Here is a 16,171-nt window from a genome sequence, read left to right on the forward strand (position 1 = left end):
AGTACCATTTTTATAAGTCTTTGGTATGACTCGGCCGGGTTAGAACCTGCAACCTCCCACATCGGTGCACTAAGCTACGAGAGAAGAGATGTTGCTCATGCCACAACTTGTCTCTGTGCATCTCAAGTAATGACTGAAGGTGCAGACAGGATCTTGCATGGCTGCTACTCTCGACTATTCAACGGAAAGGAGAGGACGAATGACGACTCATAAGTTACCCACGGATGGCAACTAGGCCTGGTTGTGTAAGGAGGACTATCGAACGATCCGAACTGAACAGAAGATTGTTCGGGTCAATTGAAAGGGCATGTAGATCAACGACCCTGCATGCAAAAGCTAAAGCTTTCAGTAAGCATGTCTTGTATGATAGGAAGTTTAGCGAAGCATGAACGAGAGGTTCAAATATGTCGGAGTTGAGCCAAGTTGGAATCCAAGAAAAATTCCATTTTGGCAACCATGTTATGGATCAAAATTGTCTAACAGATCTAAGATAGCTTTATCATACCAAATGTCACATCTGCTATGATGTGTCCGAGGTCAAAGATCCCTTAGAGCGTGACCAGAATCTTGCATGGCTGCTGTTCTCAGCCTGGCTATGGAAGAAAGCAAGCAGGGACACTGGTTGACAACCAACAGACGGTAATCTTTTGGGCTACGAATCCTGATGGTATCATGAGAACCACCAAACCCTCCGATTTCAAGAGAATTCTGTGGACATAAAGGGAGATGCCGCCTTCTTAATCTGCATGTTAAAGCTATCAGTAAATATGGACTGTATGATAGCATCTCAGCAATGTGCAGACTGTAAGTTCGAAGGGGTTCAAATCTAGCCATGTTAAAAAAAAACTATTGTATCCCTCTGGAGACAAATAAAGGATATTGGTCAAGGAGACCAATATTATCTAAAAGATCCAATAGGTCTCTATCCCGCCCAAACATGCTGTCATGATGCTGGAATGGGGTTCAACTGTTTCTCCTCCACGAACAGAGCCAGAGAAATTCAGCCAGTTGAGGGATAGACGCACGCAGATGGGCGATATAGATGGTTACTCTCGAGATTCTCTCCACAAATGAAGATTTGAATTGTTTGACTTGAAAGGCTGTCCTGGCAAAAGCCGAGGACAGTCGATTCAGGTTGGCTGGAATCTTCCTGGGTGTATTATATCGTTGTGAAAAATAGATCAGTGATACAGGGCTTTTGTGCCCTCAAAGAGGGGCTATCTGAGTCGTCTTGCCATTCTGAGCCCTTAACTACAGCATTGTAGGAGGGTAAGCAGAGGCCCCAAACCTCTCCCAGATGGCTGACAGTGCATCTCACAGCCTAAGCTGCTGTGTCTGGAACTGGGTAGCCGATCGTGGGTAGCTTTTGATTCCACCTCATCGTCAAGCGGTCAATCATCGGATGCTCTTGAAGTATGTGAATCCAAGTGATGACCAACTGATGGAATGCCATTCCGGAACATGACCCCTTCTGAGTTGATTCTCAGTGAAGCCACTGATGCAGCCATAAGGTATCGGAATTATATGTTGATATGGGGATTGTTGAACCCACGTAGAAAATGCCAAATTAGAACACCAGACAAGTGGTCTTCCCTGTTTGAGGATATAGGTCACCACCACAGTGTTGTCGGATCGATCTTTACAGGAATTAAAGGTATTGATGACAACCTTCCTTTCTAGGACACTAGAGGCTGTTCTCCAGGTGTTCCTAAGAGTAGTGAAGGTCAGCAACAGATGGCAACTCCCACCATGTGCACTGGTGGCAGTACTTTCAGTTATTTCCACCTGGGGTTCTGTATTGTGTGGAAAGGAGGTTGTTGATGAACGAAGCCACTCCGACTGACCTGAATCAGCCCCCTTCCCATTCTGAGGGAACAGGGAGGTCCAGTGAGCTCAAATGGGTTTCATACAGCCAATGTACTATTGCATGATAGAGTCGATGTCGGTGCACATGTAACTATCGATGACTCATCACTCTTCCTGTACGCCGGGTTCTCATTTGACATGGCTTCAAACTCAGCATAAGTCATGCATGGTGACCTTGAAGACTCCGCTCGGTCATGTCTGTGCAAGATACGAGCTCTCCCTTGAGTATAAACAGTGAGTACTCTAATATCCGGCACTGCCAAAAAAGACAGCATTGCTGGTATCGCCAGCCTTTTCAGCACCATTACTGCATATATGTTGGTCCTGCACACACCTGTGCCATCCACTCCAAAGCCATGGCTGAATGGGCAGATGTCTTATCGAAATCGCCTGTAAAATAATGATATTCTGCGGCTGTTCAGCAAGGTGGATGGATCTATCACTAAGATCCCCATAAATATTGTGTAGTTGGCACATTCCAGCCAAGAGGTCTCCATGCTAGGATGGCTGGACATCTGGTAATGTCTGGGTGACTGCTATGGCTGTTGTCTGTGTGGCAGTATTATTATTATTATTTGGGTTCAGCTGGTTGATCGTTAATCCCATGCACCCTGACTTACCGGTCCGAAGGCCATGCTCAGACATATGTGGAGGCTTACCCCATCTGGGTTGCCTAAAAATGGGGAATATTCCCCAAATGTTTTGCTCAGACTGATGAGTGCGGCTTCAACGGCTGTGCCGATTGACGCATCTTGTCCAGCGAAGGCTGGTACCCTCCTTTATCCTCTCCATCCCCTAACATAAATGTGTATGTTGTTTCCGTGCAATGAACTTTAGCTGGGTGGGTGGGTGGGTGTTTCCAGCTACCCCCATAAGGCTTGCCACTGAGGCTGATTTGGGGTGGAGGCTAAGAATGTCAGAAGTATCCTGCCATGACCTCGACTGTCTCTTTCCCCCTTTCTAAAGTACAACAGAGCATGTTTTCGACCAAGCTCCTTCCCTTCAATGCCGAATAGGGGTATTCTTGTGCACGTACATGTCATGCGTGTACTAAACACTTTCCCTGAAACGACACAAGATGAGAGAAAACAAAGCACAGATTAGCAAATTAGTATGCAACTAACTAGCTAACAGTATAAATAATCTAACTCGGCAGCCCAGATGACTTATTATAGATGCTGTATATCAGAAACAATGTATACATAACATACCAAAGCTGGAGTCATGGTGGACTTCCATACTTTGAAATTGCATATAGATTAATTAAATAAATATTCTGCAGAAACAACACAAAAGACACAACTAAAGCAGAATCTTGTAATTGGTTGAAATTAGTAGGTCGCTAAAACACTGCAGTAACTGACCTGTAAACATGTCATATCATAAACGTAGGTCCCATATTGAGCTTACGCACAATGCATAGTTAATAAATAAGGGACAATGTGTACATACTATAAACCAAACCAGAGTCATTATAAGCTACCATGCTCTGAGACAAGAAACACAGCTAAGTAGAAACTAATAATATGTCGCCGAAACAAAACGCTGTCATAACCACATGTTAGAGACGCTGCGTAACAGAAACCATGTACATAAACAAACAAAACAGGAGACATGGTAAACTTCCATGCTCTGAAGTAGCCTGTAGAATGTTTAAGTTATATATCCTGAAATGAGACAAGACAAAAATTAAAGCAGAAAAACTAGTAATGTGTTGAAATTATTAGGTCACTAAAAACACTATCGTACCTAACAGACCAGTGTAGTGTCATATCAGAAACCTATGGCCCTGTTTAAAAATTCTGCTGTATGCTTCGTTAATAATATTTCTATCAAAACAGCATGAACTACGAATAAATTAAGCATAATTATCAAGCAGCACTTCAGAATTTCGCTATTAAGAGCTTTGTAGCGGACTGAGTAAGCGAACAAAGTTAAATGTACACTAACCCGTAATGACCTTGTGTAAGGGCAATGACAGTGTGATGGGACAGTGGTCCTGCAAGGAAAAGTCCTGACAAGTGACAAATCTCTGAAAATATTGGCAGAAATTGTAAAATAAAGCGTACAACCTGCAGTGGATCGATAAATCCGTACTATAAATGCAAAATGAATGTTGGATGAGTCCATAGGAACACAAAAAAGGGCTGGATTGTCGGAGGTTATTGCTCTGTTTGTGTCTCAAAACATAGTGAAGCTAACAATTGGTGACACCTGGTGGTATCAAAGGGAGGTAATGTTCAAGAGTTACTGCCCTTTGTCAATCTAAAAACAGACAGGATAAGACAAATTTCATGCCACTACCATATATGTCGAGGGTCGTATAGTTTTACCCATGTCAGTCTCGCACGAGATAAATTTAATTTCTGTTCATTAACCTTTGAAGGACTTCATGGACTGAAGTCATATTTGGTACAATGCTTTACAGGAAGAATTTTAATTCTAGAAATTAAAATGACACTTACAACATATCACTGTAACATGGGTACCACCAATACATCTAGGGCTAGATGAACAACTGCAATTTCTTGAGTTACAAATTTTTTTCTCTTAATGTATCTTAATAAAACAGGATATTATAAAAACACAGTATGTTCCTGGTTTTGACCCATTTTATTATAAAACCACTGATCATATGACAGGCTCACTGCCTCTGTAAACACAGCATTTTCTATTTTTGCCCATGAAAGAATATGCTGATGGAGAAAGTGCAAAATGCGATCATTTTCAGTTTAGAAGCAAAGCAAGGCAATTTGACTAAAACAAAAAGAGGGAGACTAAAAGATTTAAATAATTATCATCAGTTCTCTTGAATTATGACCATCACTATAGGCCTATGCAAAAGCAGAATGTTTAAGGTGTTCTTTGTCAGGACCCCAGAGGAAAAGTGCTAAGGGTTTTTATTAGGTGGCATGGAATTGATGTTAGCATGTGCTTCGTGCACTGTGACCAATTTCTCTCATTCATTCCCGATAAACACGCACCTAGACACATATACATTCTGCAGAAATTTGAGAACGATAGTTACACTCAGATGTTTGTTGCACTGATTTATTGACAAGGTTTTTTAATGGCTTTGCACTGCATCTGACAATTAATCATAATTATTTTGAATAACATTAATACAAGTTCAGTTTACTGATTAGCAGGCATGTGAATTTTAAACGAAAATCTTATTTAAAAGTTAGTTGCAGTTTTTTACTTTATATGCAGTCATGAACCATCTGTGTGATACCCGCTAGAAAGGCCCTTTCCTTCTGCATAAGGAGTGGCCTTTAAAGAAATTTACCACTGTACTTGCATTTTTTTTACGGCAGTTAAGCTCATCTACAATAAGCTGTGTATTGTTGAAGAGAGTTAACTCTTCACATCTCTGCTGACTGTTCGTTAGAAAATGTAGTCCTACATCTATGCTGAGATTTGTTAGAGACTGTAAATATGCCTTGTTTTATGAGCTTTTAATTTCATTCATATTGATAAAATTACAAAAAAAGGACTCCAACATGACAATTACCTTAAAATACAAACATTGTATGGCTGGCATTCCAAACAGTTAATGAAAGTGCAGCCATCTTTATTGATTGATTCCTGTACAGTACATTGAACTGAGTGGGGAACTGATCATTTGAAATGAACGAAGAGGAGACAATTCAAAGATTTAAGGTTATTTGCAGTTTATTCAAGCCCTTATTTTTCTTGACTTAACATTGCAACTGAGCAAAAGATTAATTTTTAATGTGTGATCTCTGTCCCTTTTACCACTATAGATCCAAAGAGACATGCACATGGTAGAGACCTTGAACCTTGGGGAAATGACAGGCTGTAACTGACTGACCAATCATTTTTGAGGCTCATTTTAAATAAGATCATACATAAAAAAATATGATTACCAAAGCTGTACACAATTCAATTTCTATAACATGTTAAGCCAGAAATATAAAAAAATACCTTATCATAAACATATGAATGAAAAGTGAGGATCATGTTAAAATTACTGTTTCAGTCCATGCCTGACTTGGTATTCAAATATGATTAAACTATCAAACCAGTGAGATAAGTTCATTTTGCTCTACAGTACATACCACTGAATATCAGCAGAAGCTCTTAAAACAGGAATACCTTCAAAGGGACAGATGCCAAAATGAATTTCTAGGTATTTGAGATATGACTGCTGCTTTTTAAAAAAACTGGGTTAAAACCATCTGGTGTTAATACTGGATTTTAGGTTGGCACCATTTAAGTTGGGACCAACTGCACATCATGAGGAGCCTTTTGGTGAAAACCCCATGTCAATATGGCTGTCCATTCTGAAACGAGTAGTTATAATCAGATCTCAGTTGTGGTGGCCATATTTTTTTATGCAAGATCACGATATCCATATGGACCAACTATGTCTTTTCTATTACGCCAGACACGATGCCAATTCTGGGTAGCCTTTGACTCTGTGTGTACAAAAAGAAAATCATACTGAGAATCACTTGTAACTGTATGCTGTAAATTTTATTTTTTTAAAATTGTAATTTATAAAATTTACTTTAAATATTATCTGAGGTTTAGAGAAATTTTAAAAAAAAATGCAAACATAAATAAGAAAGAAAAGATGCCAGACATGTATAGATTTTTTTACAAATTTTCTTTGGAAATTGTGTAGGATGAATAAAATAAGTGAAGAGGCTGGAATTTCTAATAATTTATGTTCATTCAATTCACGGTGATCAGAACCATTTTTATTTTGAATCAACTTGACATCAAAAGTCTTCTGATGAAAAACCCATGCTGACATGATGACCCATGCTGACATGATGAAAAACACATGCTGACATGATGACCCATTCAGAAGGGGTAGTGAAAGGAATATTTTCATGGTGGCAATAATGCAAACTCAGCACCATTTACATTTAGGACCAACCTTACATAAATTCAGGTGTATGAACCATGTCAATAGCTAAATCCATTCAGAAGCAAGATCAAGATCACCACAATAGTGGCCATACTGGATGTCAGATTGGAGGACCAACTAGACAATATTACAAGTCTTCTGGTGAGAACGCCATGTCCATTTATTTATGAGTAGCTACAATGTGAAAATGCAACTTGCAATGGAGCAATAGGACTACTGTCAAAGTCAGGTTTAGGAGGAATAGTGAAAAGATGATTGTCAAGATGGTTATACTGGATGTCAGATGGGCACAATTTTCATTTAGGATCAACTAAAACGGCATCCGTCATCTGGTGAAAACCTCATTTTAGTATAACCATTTATTCAGGAGTACCTTGAAATGAACAAATAAGACAATCCTCAATGTAAAAAAAACCCGAGTAAAAATCTACTACCAAAATAGATTTGGTATATTTACACTAACGATACTTCATCCAACATGACAGATAATATGAGGTTACCATGTTTATTCATTTCTCAAAAAAGGCTTGCTATACCGTAACTGGATATTATAAACTGATCAAAGCACACCACATTTACTATGTTTCCAAATAATGATAAAATGTTCTTATCTGGCACACTGAGAAACACAAAGCTGAAAACCAAAGTTTTATTAGATGAGTACATTTGACAATCAAACAGAAAAATTTGTATGAAGGTAAATGCTATTTTATGTTGCTATAATGAATTTCAGCAATACTGATATTAAATAAGAGAACTATTTGATTTTTTTAAGGTTGTGTTCTCAAACCTTCGACAATATGCTGGACAGGTTTGCAGATGAAGGAAGTAGCGATATGAATATTAGTACTACTATGGCTGCCATGGTGACCATATCGAATGTCCAAGGGGCACAGTTTTCATTTAGAAACAACTAAACTTTGACACTGGTGGCAATTCTCTCAGTAGTGATAACAAAATTGTACCAACCAATGCCAGACAAAATCAATTCAAAAGCTTTTCTGGTCCACAACCAGTACAGCTAAAAACAGTGAACCCATAAGAATAAATGACATGTACTATTTATATATTGGGATGCCATACATTTTTTCCATGCAATAAGTTTTGAGATAGTTCAATATTTTTTTTCAGCATGAGGAAAGTTTTGTAACACATGTACACAACTGTGAATTTTTTCCATGGACGTATTCTGCTAAAGACAGGTCTGACATAAAGTCACCAGAAAGCTGATTTGGTAGACATACTGGAGGGGTCCTGGGTGTCTGAGAGGTCTATGGCACTTGCCTTTATGGATCACTGACATCTCACTTCTGTCTTCATGGGTACAAGTCTTCTGGCTCAGCCAATGTGAATATATGAGAAAGCTTTCCCAGGTTCTTCCTCCACCAAATATACTGGCCACATATATAGCCTATTGTGCTGAAAAATGGTATTAAACCCATAACAACCAACAAACCAGCTGTAACCCATACTCCTAAAGGCATCACCCAGCTATTTTAGCCCAAATCTAATGGAGTTTCATCTTCATGGGTGTTAACATCCATGTATGGATAGTGATGACAAGATTTCCAAAGTGGCTGCTATGGTGGCACTGTCAGATAGGAATGTCATATAGAATGTCTTGTAGTGAAAACCTAATGTCAATATGACCCTCTTTCAAGGAATAGTAATTAGATTTTCAAGGCGACTGCACCATTCTTATTCAGGCCCAGCTAGACATCATAAGTGTTTTTTTATACTGAAACCCTCCATGCTGATATGACCAACCATTCAGTACAATTAACAATTTATATGATTTTTAAGACAGCTAATGTGGTCACTGGATCTCAAAACAGCACCATTTTCATTTCGGACCAAGTAGTTATGTCCCAAGAGATGGATGGACAACAGGCTACTACATAGATTGTTTTGATCTCTGACCATTAAAACTAAAATCGGGCCAAATAAAACAAAAGGGTAAAGAATTTCATGACATTTCAATGAAACAGTAAAGAATTATTTCAACTTTAGGGTCAGCAATAGGACAGTGTGTGTTGTGGTTGGTCATTTCTTGCCTGTGAAAGTTTTTTAAGACAAAATTGTGCACTCACAAGTTTATGGACAATGAGAACGCAATCCTTATTTTCTGTCCCAAGAAATGGCACATGAGAAAGGCATATATTTTGTCTAATTTAACAGGTATTGCACATGGGTGATGTATTATTCAGTTCTTTCCACTGCTGCAGTAGAAAATTACTGCCGTCTCTGTCATTTTCTCATTCAGAATCATCATTTCCAGCATACAATGACATCATGAAAGTTTTCAAGCCGGTCTTCTAAATCTTGGTAACTCAGTCCTGTAAAAGTAGAGTAAATGAGTGAAACAATTATGAAAACAATCAAGTTACAATGGTTAACAAAGGTATAGTTGAAACCATTTTAAGCAACCACTTGAGAAATAAAGAAACCTGTCTTCTGAAGACGGGTAGCTGTTTAACATGGATTCACTAAGGTATAGTTAAAACCATTTTAAGTAGCCACTTCTGAGAATTTTATTTATAAAAAAACTTGTCCTGTGAAGACAGGTAGCTGCTTACTACAAATACATATCTGAATGCATTTTTCAAAAGACTGAAAACGCACTCCAAAGATATTGCTATTCATGTTCCATTTTATGATCAGAAACTGTTTTAAATAATCTTTACAATATTGTTAAAGGACACTACAGTGAACTCTTTACTGGACTAGCCCTTTTACATATGGTTAATTTGTCTGTCTATATTTCCTGAAATAAAAATCTTTCTCAGCTTCATATAGAAGGTTTTACTATATTAGCAGTCGACCTGCAATAGATAAAAGAATGGGATCATTGTGAAATAGGATCTCAATATCTAACAGAGTTAAAGACATGAGACAAAACCACAGCTTTTATGAAATTTGATATGGTACTCACCATCTGTATTGCAAGATTTGGATATTAATGTCACTAGCAATGCAAAAGAGTACTAGGTCAAATTTCATCATATTCCTATTGACTTCATACAGGTAGGACTAGATATAAGGTTGTTTAGGTTTACGAGGCCCAGCAGTAAGCAAATACAGTATACCCCCACTGGGCAGTGGTGGCAAATTCCAACTTTGCATGGGCTCTCACCCTACAGCCCAACATAAATGTCAAAATATCTCAAATGAGGGGGGGGGGGGAAGGGTCAAAGGAAACTCATACTAATTTTAACCATAACTCTTTAGCCAACCCTTAATGGGTAACCAGTACCCTTGTAGAGGTCATACCTGTTTTACAACAAATCTCGTCGTAGCTGTACATGCCATTCAGCCATCTGGTCAAATGTTGACTCTGTCTGGAAGAGTCATTATCTCCTGGGACTTTAATTGGGTATTTATGCAATCGTCTAATTAACTTCTTTATCAATCCAAACTGTATGAGCTTCCTATAATATATAAATATTACTTGAAATAATTTATAACAGAAAACCAGTCATTGAAACATATCAATGATGTCATCCCATAATTTGAAGTCCTCACCTGACAACCACTCGCTGCTGCTTTCATCTTGAAATAATTTTTGAGGTATTTTAATCCAACAATACTAGCATTCCCTTCAAGATAAAAACAAATAGACTTCAAACTCGTGTCCATTCTCTATTTGATCTTGCAATGAAAATTATTTCAACAAGTGTTCACAAAATATGGACTCCTGACTGTACAAAGCACTGTGACAATCTTAAGCAGCCTTTTTTTAATAAATTTGCAGTTGAATTACTTGAAATTGAACCTAATGGTAAGTCATACCTATGTCTCAGCATTTAACCAATTTGGCCCTGATCCTGTCTGTAGGCGTGATGAGGCTGTACCCTATTTCCAAGCTCTGCAGAATCAAGGTCATTTAAGACACACCAACGTGGGTGGTATTACAAAAAAGCAGACAGATATAGCTCTAAAATGATACCAAATAATCTGGAAGTTCTAGTTGCACTACAAAATACAGAGGGAAAAACCTCATTTTTTGGACCCGTTTTTTTTCCACCGAAAATGCGCTCGTGGTCGGAATGTGATTTTGTGTCTGGAGTTTAGACCTTTTGACCTCAGATCTAAGGCAGACCGGTCTTAACTGCACACAGACAGGTGATCCTTTGCATAAACTAGGATAAGGTGGGCATTTGGAACAAAGAGCGGTCTCCATACGAAAATGATGGGTCCATTAAGCAAAAAAAAAAAAAGAACTCCAACTTTTACCCTTCTGCTCATACGGAAGCAAAATAATCTATGGAAAATGATGTTTCTAATACAACTAGGCATTAGTCTCATGGAAAATCTGTTGAAAGCCGATGTATTAAGAAATAGCCCCCAAATGTCTTTCCTATGCACATTTCAGGCGAAAACAACAAAAACCTCTGGGGCCAAATGAGTTAAGAACAGGATGATAAATTAAGTAATAATTTCTATCAACCTTACATTCTTTGAATTCATGTATTTCTGTGGTCTTGTGAACAGTTATCTTTTAGTAGGTACTTAATTCTGTTGCTTGCCGAAGGGGTCCTGTTCTTTGCACAGAATAATTACCATATTTTGGGTCATTCAATCTGTGGCTTGTAGCAACCACACAAAAACTGAATTCACAGAGTGAAACAATGGTTACAAAATTTCTGAATACATTAGCAACCCTGTTAACCAAATATATATCAAGAACACTAAATTATCACAAGAAAACTTGCATGGATTCCAAATCATGTCTTCTCTTTTCATATGGAGCTGTATGCCATATTTACTTTGTTACATATATCTGATTTAATTCATATTTATTTTAATTTAATTGTTTGTCAGTTTTAAATTTTTTATTCTATTATGTGCTATTATAATGTAAATTTATTCACTGGAGATGATTATTTTTTTTCCAGAAAATCAGTTGACCTGAATCATTCTTTTTGTAAACATAAGGTGTTGATCTAAATCCTGACCTTGTTTCAGAATTTGTAGCAACCTTCGTAAACAAGTTCTATTTTATTTTAAAATGATTGGTTTTGTCAGGGTAATTTTTGGTGTACATGACATAAACATGTTCACGTGAACCCCCCTTTCGATTTTGCAATTCCGGTTTTTGCATTACTGCGCATTTGTTAGTTTTAATAGAGATGCGTTGAGAGAGATTTCTCAGTTTCGGGCTTTTTACATTGATGTCAATTTACTTTGTTGTAGCCAGATTTTGAGCTATAATTTTCTTCAGATCAGTTGGATTTCAAAAGGATTAATTCTTTTTTCTCTGGAAATATTTTGGGGAGTGCTCACACAGAAATTTTGGAAAGACACTGCTTACAAATTTAATTTGGATTTCCAACACCGGAGTGCCATTATTTGTATTTCTACAAGGAACTGTAGATAAGCACAGTACTGACTACAGCATACATCATCGTCATCCATCTTGGATTTTCCATCAGGATTCGAACTTGAAATTATTAGAACATTTATTACCAGGACTTTTGCAATTTAATTTGTGGATTATTCTTAGATTATTTTTGGATTTGATTCTTGAAACCGTAAGTTCTCCTTTTTTCATTTTTACAGAATTTATCCATATAAAATAAATTATTTGTTAAATTTTAAAAAGCTTGTTGTTTACACTCTTTCTGTGTTAATGTTTATTTGAGCCTAAACATGTAACAACTTACTTTTCATCTATTTTGAGGGCTCGAGGATTAGATCTGTTACATAATGCTTTGACTGTTGTCCCAGGTGTAAGTCCAGAGTATAACATAAATATATCCCTAAAACTGGGTTGGACTCGACCTAAAATAAGAAAATGAATAGGTTTAAACTACAGCATTTGCTTATACATGTAGTGCAGAGAAGATAAAGTTCTGCACATAAATATTTGCTCCAGAAAAACCATTTGTAAGGTTGCCAAATTGACCACATGAAACAATTCTATTTTAATATGGATTATTCAATTTCAATTTAACAAAACCTTAAAGTCAGCATGTAACCATATGTACTCACTTATAGGTTGAGCTCAACTACAAACTACATAGACTTTGATATGCTGTCACAAATGCACTGGCAAATCAGGTCTATATTGTTTGCTCTACTTCTTATTCCCAACAAAATGCATTGACCTAGTTCTGCTGGTGCATTATGCGATGGAAGAGCTGGGTCTGTGCAGTTTGCAGTTGGACTTGGCTTATAAACAATTATAGCTACCATTTTTCAATTGCTTTTTGTGGTGTAGCTAATAATGACCAGGTCAAATTCACATAGAAATAATGTTTTATAAACATTGGTTGCATTCCACCAAATTCTGTTTGTTTGTCATAAAAAAACACCATAGTTTTTCAAGTTAAACTGTAAATATTTTATCATATGTTCAATAAAAAAAATAAAAAAACATGCATACTTTATTTTAATGTAGTTGTTGAATAATTTATTTGTTTTTATAGGTTTTTACAGCAGTTTTAATATATTAATGGTTGTATCATTCTAAAGAAATGGGAGCTAAATGCCTTTTCTAAAGACATGCTAAAGCAGCTGACATTGGCCAGTATGGTTGTTGATTCAATGGCATAGCTGCCAACCTTCCAGGCTCAAAATTAGTGAAAATAGGGAAAAAAAGTCGTGAATTTGGACACGAATTCGTGAAAAATACCATGACAATAACTCCATCCACTCTGACTACTCCGACCATCAATACTACACTATATCAAGTTCGCAAAATAAAAATAAAACACTACATATATGCAGAAATATTTATTTATCAAGACATGATACTGTGGCAGACTTGAACTTCCTCAACTGCTTGATCGTAAATTTGTTTTCTAAACAGTTCCGACTTCTTGCCTGCTGGTTGATCTTGTGGACTAAACTTGCTGACAAATTTTCTGCAGCTCAGGAAGCCCTAAAGTCTGTCTTATTTTTCCTCACTAAAGAAAATACTCTTTCGCTGTCACTGTTGCTGTGAGAAATGCACAGGAGCTGCAGCATTTTTGGTTCTTCCACAGGAAAATTTGGAAGCGATTTTCGAGTCCGGGAACATATGTCAGAACAAATGTTTAGCATGGCATGGTCTACAGCTGATAAAAGTCAATTGTGTTTGACACAAGAAAACTCACAAATAATGCTTAAGCATTGGAAGCCTGCGGGTCTTCCGCCAATGGTTTAAAATATTCCAGAGCTGAAATCTGCGAATTCTTAATTTTCCCAACTTCTACATGTTTTTTGCAACCGACATTCTTCCTCACATTGTCTCTGCGATGGCACACTTGAGTGCAAAAAGCATGAATGAATATCAATGTTTAATGGCAGAATGCACGGCCAATTTTTGATATATTCCAAATTAAACTTCACTTTTTGATTAATACATTTCTTTTTCCTTGGTGGTGAAGACATTTTCAAAATCTTACATGCGATGCTGAACGGTAACGCAAATCAGTGTTTTGATGCATGCGCGGAGCAAATTTCCGGTTAGGCCCCAGTTTCTCTCAAAAGCATTTGTAAAACTACTCTTATAAATATAGATTAAAATAGGCTAAAATGTTTGCGACCGGGCCAACTGTACTAATTGGCTGTAGATCTACTAATATCGTGACCAGTGGTACCGGACCGTTTCGGCAACTGCGAATATCACAACTAGCGCTTAACAGGAAATCGGTTATTTTATTAAAGATTTAAAATAATTGAGGATCGGAAAATTCGTGAATTTTTGTCTTACGGCGTGAATCCGTGAATCACTGAAAAAGTCGTGAAATTCACACCAAATTTGTGAGGGTTGGCAGCTATGCAATGGTATCTACTTTAATTGCTCTTTGACATGGGGTTGATTACATGTGCTCCATTATGATTACTATTACAGGCTGTTTGGCACTGATGGTTACAATTACAATTACACTTTATTTGGAAACCAAGATCACAATTACAGGGGAATGATTATGATTAGAATTGCCTTATATTTGCTTGTTATCTCTTTTTGTTCTTGGCAGACACCAAGCATTGTATAACTGAAAAACAAACAATTTTAACTGTATGTAAATGTTTACTGACCATTATTTACAGAAAAATTAAAATGCCAATACTGGAATAGTCAAAATTCATGGTTTCATGTTTTGAAAACCTTTATTATTCTTTTAATTATTAAGATAAAGTTAGTGATTTTTTTGGTTGTAATCATTTGTAGTCATGATTACACTATGTGATTACACTGCCAATGAAGGATTATGATTACCATTACAGATCACAATGGATTATGATTACCATTACAGATCACAATGGATTATGATTACCATTACAGATCACAATGGATTTGATTACCATTACAGATCACAATGGATTTGATTACCATTACAGATCACAATGGATTATGATTACCATTACAGATCACAATGGATTTGATTACCATTACAGATCACAATGGATTATGATTACCATTACAGATCACAATGGATTATGATTACCATTACAGATCACAATGGATTATGATTACCATTACAGATCACAATGGATTTGATTACAACTGTAATTGGCTGCATACCCGATTGCTGTCCAACGTATGCTTAAGCAATGTATTAACTTTATATACCAATGTCTGTATAGTTATGGGCTCATATGAAAACAGTTGTGTGAGACCTGTAATTGGTCAGGTTATTTAGTGCTATCAAAAGTTAACTCACATGTCCATATAACCATTTATAAATGCTCCCTTTTAACCATAGTCCTTAATTACACTGGTATTCAACTGTGCATACAGTTTAACTTTCATCACCCAAGAGTTATATCTCATGCAAGAGTTATATCTCACCCAAGAGTTATATCAAGAGTTATATCTCCTACTGCAGACCATTTTAGTCATAATGACTTGCATCCAAAGACACAATGTCACAAATATACAAAAGATCCCACACAGCAAATAAAGCATACATCACTTGCATGTCGCTAAAGAGCTTGACTCAGAATAAACTGGTTGTGGGTTCATCACTCACCCATGCTAACTGCCTTGATATGTCCTTTGGAAAGGCACTTATCTACCATTTCCATAACATGATATGACCATTAATGTGTTCAAAGTGCCATTTTAATTCAGCCAATTGTACGTAAGCACAGCTCTAGAAAAGAACTCAATAAATTTTGTCTTTTACTTGGTTAAGAACTAATTACATCTTTTGGAATTTCAATGTCCCATCTGTGATGATGAGAGATAATCATGGTAACATTTTACCGCAATGCATAAATGTATTTGTTAGTAAGTCTAGGTATTTTGCCCCTGGAAAATATTAATCAATGACCATTACCAATGATACAATGTTAGTGGTTCTGACCTGTTGTATATTACCTTGAGTGGCAACAAACTGAATGCACTCCTCCTGCAGGTCAGGATCATTTGCTAACTGACAAATGTTGGGTGTACATGTGTACACATTGGAATAC

The 16,171-nt window shown here is 37.0% G+C and overlaps 1 protein-coding gene across 3 annotated transcripts in view; it reads right to left on the reverse strand.

Moving 5' to 3' along the window:
- Positions 1-5,523: 5,523 nt before the first annotated feature.
- The window catches only part of LOC149796220 (GATOR1 complex protein NPRL2-like), a 42,178-nt gene continuing 31,530 nt past the window's right edge, over positions 5,524-16,171 (reverse strand). For 2 of the 3 annotated variants that reach the window (XM_089966176.1, XM_089966177.1), the window contains exons 8-11: positions 16,077-16,170; positions 12,430-12,547; positions 10,037-10,194; positions 5,524-9,102 (exon numbers count right to left, since the gene is read on the reverse strand). In XM_089966176.1, the coding sequence (XP_089822302.1) occupies positions 9,035-9,102; positions 10,037-10,194; positions 12,430-12,547; positions 16,077-16,170 (438 nt within the window). In that variant the 3' untranslated portion in view covers positions 5,524-9,034. Of the gene's footprint in view, positions 9,103-10,036; positions 10,195-12,429; positions 12,548-16,062; position 16,171 lie in introns of those variants that run through there. The other variant, XM_089966178.1, reaches the window with a different exon arrangement.

Source organism: Sinohyriopsis cumingii, chromosome 7 (assembly GCF_028554795.1).
Source record: "Sinohyriopsis cumingii isolate HCF-2022 chromosome 7, ASM2855479v2, whole genome shotgun sequence".
In the NCBI taxonomy this organism is placed as follows: domain Eukaryota; kingdom Metazoa; phylum Mollusca; class Bivalvia; order Unionida; family Unionidae; genus Sinohyriopsis; species Sinohyriopsis cumingii.